The sequence below is a fragment of the Canis lupus genome, chromosome 3, assembly GCF_048164855.1.
Source record: "Canis lupus baileyi chromosome 3, mCanLup2.hap1, whole genome shotgun sequence".
Lineage (NCBI taxonomy): Eukaryota > Metazoa > Chordata > Mammalia > Carnivora > Canidae > Canis > Canis lupus.
Window position 1 is genome coordinate 32339394 of NC_132840.1, and position 6912 is coordinate 32346305.

The 6912-nt window shown below is 64.5% G+C and overlaps 1 protein-coding gene and 1 long non-coding RNA gene across 2 annotated transcripts; one reads left to right on the top strand and one right to left on the bottom strand.

The window, feature by feature from the left end:
* Positions 1-602: 602 nt before the first annotated feature.
* TMEM240 (transmembrane protein 240) lies at positions 603-6836 on the top strand. Its single transcript, XM_072820120.1, has 4 exons — positions 603-760; positions 1199-1305; positions 5633-5841; positions 6048-6836. The coding sequence occupies exons 1-4, from the start codon at positions 704-706 to the stop codon at positions 6194-6196; spliced, it is 522 nt and encodes a 173-aa protein (XP_072676221.1). The 5' UTR covers positions 603-703; the 3' UTR covers positions 6197-6836.
* LOC140630265 (uncharacterized) lies at positions 4452-5883 on the bottom strand. Its single transcript, XR_012028052.1, has 2 exons — positions 5470-5883; positions 4452-4965 (listed from the first exon to the last, which is right to left on the bottom strand). It is a non-coding gene; the product is annotated as an uncharacterized lncRNA (long non-coding RNA).
* Positions 6837-6912: the final 76 nt, after the last annotated feature.

The window sequence follows — 6912 nt, forward strand, 5'->3', positions numbered from 1 at the left end:
GGCTCCCGGGTTCAGGGGGCAGCCTGAGGAGAGCAGTGGACAGTGGCCTGGACTTTCAGGCTGCCCAGTCCCGAAGGGAGGATGCCACCACTGTGGGGCATTCTTTGGTCTTTGCTGGGCCATTGGCTATGGCTTTGGAGTGAGCTCCCTGGCAGCTCCCCAGCGGCCCTGCAGGCCCTCTGCTAAAGGCAGGTGCTTGCGACCCCGAAACCCTGGAGGAAGGTCCGGGGAGGAGCCCCAGGGCCCTCTCCAGGACTGCTCGTTCTGGTCGGGACGTGGCCTGGGGCCAGGGGCGCCGGGCGGGAGACGACGGCCCGGCCTGGCCAAATGGGGACGAGATCCCGCCCCGCGGCCCCCGGGGAGGGGTCCGGCCGGCGGCGCGGGGCGGGGCGGGCAGCGCGGCCCCTCCCGGGAGGCGGGCGCGGAGGGCGGGCAGGCGGTGGAGGCCGGAGCGGCACGGAGCGCGCGGAGGGAGGAGGCCGAGGGCGGAGCGGAGCGCGCGGGCGCGGCGAGCGCGGCGGCCGGGCGGCCGAGCGACCCCGGGAGCGGCCGCGTCCCCTGCCCGCCCCGCCCCGCGCCTCCCTCCCCGGCGGGTGCGCGGCGGGCTGACCTCTGCGGAGGCGGCGGGGGCCCAGCATCGGGCCGGGGCCGGGGGGGCGCCGGGGCCGGGGGGCGGCGCTCCGGCCCGGCCCGGCCCCGCCCGATGTCCATGAGCGCGAACACCATGATCTTCATGATTCTGGGGGCGTCGATCGTGATGGTGAGCGGAGGGGCTTCCCGTGCGCCCGCGCCCGCCTCCCGCGCCCGCGCGCCGCCTCCCCCACCTCCCGCGCCTTGTTTACCGGCCCGCGCGGCCTGCGCTCCCCATCCCGGGCTGCCCCGCGCTCCCCATCCCGGCCTGCGCTCCCCATCCCGGGCTGGCCCGCGCTCCCCATCCCGGCCTGCGCTCCCCATCCCGGCCTGCGCTCCCGGTCCTGGGCTGCGCTCCCCACCTCCGGGCAGCGCCGCGATCCCCATCCTGGCCTGGGCTTCCCATCCTGACTGCCCCCAGCTCCCCGATTCTGGGGCTGCCCCGGGGACCCCTCTCCCTGGCCTGCGCTCCCCTAGCCTCAGCGCGCCGCCCCCACCCCTCCACCCTACGCCCCAGGGCCCCAGCCAGGCCCGCTCCTCCGCGCTGACCGGTCATGGGCTCTTCCAGGCCATCGCGTGCTTGATGGACATGAACGCATTGCTGGACCGATTCCACAACTACATCCTCCCGCATCTGCGGGGCGAGGACCGCGTCTGCCACTGCAACTGTGGCCGGTGAGTCCGCGCCCGGTGGGGCACACGCGTGATCACACATGTGCGGTGGTGGCAGGGCCCAGGGGGCACTGGCAAGCCCCAAGCAGGCCTGGCTGCAGGACTGCGCTAGGCCCACGGGGGAAGGACTGCCCAGCCTCTGCTGGGCACCTGGGGATTGGCCAATCCGGTTCCAGGAGGGGGAGCATGCCTGAGTAGTTAGGACCCCCTCCCAAAATGCCTGTAGTGCAAGGGCCTTTGCCAGGGTGAGGGGCAGGATGGGCCCCAGGCCTCCTGGTCCAGGGCCTGGAGGCCAGGAAAGCAACAGCCCAGCCCTGTGTGTCAGGAGGGATCCTGGGCAGGGCTGTGCCCACAGAGTACACCATCCTCCCCAGGCCCTGCACTAATGTTCATGAACTTTCCTGCAAGCCAGGTACAGGGAAGTGCAGAAGGTCAAGGTGGGCAGGGCCTACCTCGAGGGCATCTGGTCCAACCCTCTGGTTGCACGGAGGAGGAACTGAGGCAAAGCTGGGTGTGGCTTGCTCAAGGTCATTCAGAGAGCCGGGGGAGGAGCCCAGGCCCCCTACATGCACTGTGTGCACATGTAGCAACGGAGTCTTCCTGGCCATGCATGTTTGTACGTCCATGTACAAAATAAACATCTTCTCATGAGACGCGCATATGTGTACTGTCTGTGCATATACATGTACGTACACATAGCACACGCACACACTCGCATGCACACCATCCCCCCAGGAAGCCCTCACACTGGGACCAAATAGAGAGCAGAAAGATGCTTGAGTGGATAGGGACTTGCCCAAGGTCACACAGCTAGCAAGGAACTTGGGGCATGAGCCCAGAAGCTGTGTTCCTCACCCCTGGCCTGTATTTCTGCTCCAGGGACATGTATGCACACAATGGGTGGGGTGTGTATGTGTGTGTGCAAGAGAGACAGGACAGTTACATGCCTCATTAAGCATGCTACATGCCTGTGGGTGCAGAGCAGTAGGTGGGAGCAGAACATAGAGACATTAGGGAAGGTGGAGGGGGGAGTTTAAACAACCCTCACGTGTGCTGCCCAGGAACCACCAAGAGTTTGCTGGGTGGGTGGCCACTCTTTTCCAGAGATCCCCATATTCTTTCCTGGTGCACACAGCCCCAAACTAAGGAAAGGCATGAGATCAGCACCATTGCCTCCGACACAGCCATGACTATGGGCAGGTTAAACCAAGGTGTTCCTGAGACCCTCCTAGAGGCTGGCAGTGTGCACACACCAGGCCCAGACTTTTAGTCCTGTAGACATGACGAATGCACATTTTACATGTGTGGGCTATTGTGTAATGACCCGCGTGTATGTGCCTGTGACCTCACACTGGGGACCCATCTGGGCAGACAGGGTGTGTTTGCAGAGTGTATTTGCCCAGGATGCATGTATGCGTCATATGCAGCATCCAGAGTATGTGTGGACTCAGGTAAAATGAGTGCCCACAGAGTGCAAGCTGAGGCTAGGTTAGCATGTCTGTGGATGCAGAAATCATGGAGAGCCACCCCTGTTGCAGATGTGGAGTTTCTGGGTGTGTGTGTCCACATGTGTGCTGTGTCCACATCACTTCATACAGGATACGTGAACTCAGTGTATAACGTATTCTTATATCTTGACATATATGTGTATGCACAGTACATGTATATCATAAATACAACATACAGCAAAGACTGTGCTCCATGTGGGCACAGCGAGTGTGTCTGCAGAGAACAGTTTTGCACATGAAGTATGTGTGTAAACCATGTACACAAATTGCCACAATGGACTTTATCCATGTGTGCACATGCCATGTGGAGCGAGCCTGCACATGTGTATGCCTTTGACATGCCTGTATGGAGAATTTTACACGGAGGACACATGTGTAAATGAATGCTCTGAAGTACATGTGCCAGCAGGCAGTGTCTGCGTGCACACAAACCCACGCAGATGCCACAGCCTCCACAGAGGGTAGCTGTGTGCCAGACTGCGTGCATGTGCGTACACATGTGATGCGCACTGTGCTCATGCCTGGGCAAGTGTGCACATGCACACATGTGGAACTCGTGGGCCTGAGTCCATGGTATACACGCCATGTCTTGTGCATGTGGCCAGCGTGTATACACAACACACATCAGACCTCAGGCAGGCACAGGTAGCATGCGTGGCCCAGGCAAGACTCAAGTATGTACACATCATAAAAATACGTGTGCAAGTGTGAGACCTGAGCCCCTGCCCCCAGGGGCCTGACTTGGTGAAGGAGGAGGGGCAGGGGCCGGGAGGAACAGCAGATGCCAGGCCAGTGATGGGGGCACAGGTGGTGATCTCTGACCCTCTGGAGGTCCTGAGCCACCAGGGGTGGTTGGGGCCCTGGCCTCACCTGGCTCACAGGGCCCCAGGTGCATTTCTGGCTTCTTGGCAGCTTGATCTTCAAGTTCCCTGCCTCCCCAGCTGTGTGTCGGGGGCAGGGAGCAGCAGGACTGCGGAAGGCCCTGTCAGGGGTCCTGGGCCCAGAAGGCTGGGTAGGGCAGGAGGTGACAGTGGAGACTCTGTGTTAGTAGCACCTGTGTGGCCTGCCTGCCCTGGTCACCCATGTGATTGGGGCCTTGCACGGGTCGGGAATGGTGTCCACTCCTAGGGGACCGGCAGCTGCTGCACATTCTGGGAGGGGACTAATACTTCTCCATCACTTATTGGTGGCTACTGACAGACTGTGCTCAGACAAGCATGGCTGCCAGGTATCGGGCCATCCTTGCTGACTGCGCCGCAGGGCTCGTGGCCTCTGCTCTGTGGGGCTGTGGCCATGGCCCCACTGCTGGGACTGGTCCCACCCTGGACATGCTGAGCAGAATGGCCTCCAGGAGTTCCCAGAAGGAGCAGGAGGGGTGTGAGGAGAGGCCTGCCTGCTGCCGACCCCGCGGGGCTCCTACCGGGAGGAAGACACTGCATGGACCCGCTGGTGCAGGGACACCTGGAGGAGGGAACCGCAGGGGACTTGGGGGAGTAGTGGGCTTTCCATTTTTGAGACAGTCCCTGTGGGGGCGTGTGGAACATGGCCAGTTGTGAGGCTGTGGTGGGAGATAGGGACTGTCTCAGCTGAACACCAGGCGGAGGTGCCGGCATCTAACTGAGGCAAAGATGGGAGAAGAGGTTCGGGGAGGGAGGAGCTATTTTTAGGTATGAATTTGAGGTGTCTGTAGATCCCACGTGGAGATGCCACACAGGCAGCGAGAGCTCAGAGCAGACGGGGTGGGGGGCAGGCAGGAGAGGTGGAGAAACCAGCAAAGGAGCTCAGGGAGGAGAGGGGACCATGAGAGGTGGGCCTCTGGGAAGGAGGCCTCCAGAACCGTCCCCATGCTGCCAGGCAGGAGGAAGGGTTGCAGCCAGCGGGGATGACAAGACCCAAGGGTGGAACCCAGAGGTCCCTCTCCTGGGCTCTCCTGTGGGCCAAACAGGAGGTCAAGGTGGGGACAGGCCCAGATCTGTTGTCCTGGGTGCTGATCTCCTGAGTGGGGCCACCCCACCCAGGATCTCTAGGCCCAGGAGAGCTTCTTGGAGGAGGAGGGAATCTTGACAGGCCTGATGCTGGATGGAGCCTTGTGAGGAGAATTCAGAGTTCCTTAGAGGCAAACAGTTCTGCAGTTCAGAGGGTTCGTGGCCTGAGCCTGGACAGTGGAGGGAAGGGAGGGTGAGAAACACCGCATGGCCTTGGTGGGAGATGGAACCGGCAAGAGTCCAGGGAACCCTGCCTGGGCAGCTGGAACATCCCAGGAGTGGCAGAGCAGGCCACAGACATGTGGCTCCGTGGAGACAGGGCAGGAGAACCCCCCTGGGAGAGGGGGTGAGAGATGGACTCCAGGCAGAGCCCCCTGGGCCTCCCCACAGAGAAGTGAGGAAGGGGAGATGCCTGCAAAGGATGAAGGAGCAGAAGGAAGACCAGAGGCCCAAGGGGCCTTGGGCAGAAAGGACAAGGATGAAAGGGCCAGAGAAGGGAGGACAGAGGGGCAGAGCCAGGGGCCAGCAAATGGGCGGTGACCCAGCAGGGTCGCCTCTGAGCCCCTGCGCCAGAGGAGGGAGGAGGGAGATACATGGGCAAGCGCCCCCCCCCCGCCCCGCCCCCCGGGCGCTTCGCTCCAACCACTGGCCTCACACCCCGGACAGCCTCTTGCCTGGTGAGCCGGCCCTGCCTGGGCGAGTCCGCCGGCCCCTTCCTGACCTCAGCTCGGCCCGAGGGCTGCTTTAGGACCAGCAGGGCGGGCGAAGGGGGCCGCTTCCTGCCGGGGTCGCCGCCCGCCCCGCGGGACAGGTGCCAGCCCGCCCTGCCGCCCCCAGGCACCACATCCACTACGTGATCCCTTACGACGGGGACCAGTCGGTGGTGGACGCCTCCGAGAACTACTTCGTGACCGACAACGTCACCAAGCAGGAGATCGACCTCATGCTGGGGCTGCTGCTGGGCTTCTGCATCAGCTGGTTCCTGGTGTGGATGGACGGCGTCCTGCACTGCGCCGTGCGCGCCTGGAGGGCTGGCCGGCGCTACGGTGAGTGAGGGCGGCGGGGCACGGGCCCCGCCCCGGGGTCACCCCGGCCCTGCCCCGCCCCCGGCTAACGGGTCCAGGCCCCGCCTCCCACAAGACCCTGCCGGTGCCCCCCCCACCGGCCCCGCCCCGCCCCCACCAGAACACGCCCCCAAGGACAGCCACGCCCCCTTAGACACGCCGCGCCCTGACCGCGCCCCCCTCCGCAGATGGCTCGTGGACCTGGCTGCCCAAGCTGTGCAGCCTGCGGGAGCTGGGCCGGCGGCCGCACAGGCCCTTCGAGGAGGCGGCCGGCAACATGGTGCACGTGAAGCAGAAACTCTACCACAACGGCCACCCGAGCCCGCGGCATCTCTGAGCCGCGCGCAGGACTCGCGGGGCCTTCGGCCAACGCGCCCACGCACACGGGACTGGACGGCCGCCCCGGGCCAGGGCGCCCGCAGCTGCCGGGCGTGTCCAGCGGAAGGTGCTGTCTCCTCTTCTTTTTATAAAGGGGGTCGGGGCGGGGAAGGCCGCCGGTCTGGGGGCAGGACCCTGGCCTCCCGGGCTGGACGGGGCGCGGGAACCGGGGCGGGGGGCACGGGCACCTGTGCGGGCCGCCAGGACCACCTGCTCGCCCCCACGCGCTGCAGTCTCGCCTGTGCCGGGCCCACGTCTGTTACTTAAACCCGGCTGTTTCCTGTGCGCCCGGCGGCCTCTTGGGGCCAGTCCTGGCAGAGGGAAACGAGGCCAGGAGAGGGTCTTGGCAGGGAAGGGGGCGGCCCCCGGCCGCGCCCACGTCTGCACACGGGAGCATGTGCATGGGGCGTGTGCGTCCGCGGGCCGCAATGGGGGTGGAGGGCGGGGGGCAGGGGTCTGGTGGAGGCCCCAGCCTAGCAGCAATAAGGCCCCCGAGCCCCACTGCGGCAAGTGTGGCCACCCTGCCCAGGGCATCCCCGGTCGGGCGCCTCACTGTGACCCCCACCCCTGCTGGTCAGTAAATTCTCCAGAAAGCTCCAGCCTCTGCCTCTTCTTTCATCTCTGAACCTGTAACCCCTTCAACCCCTGCCCCCCCAAATCAGCCATGAGATACAC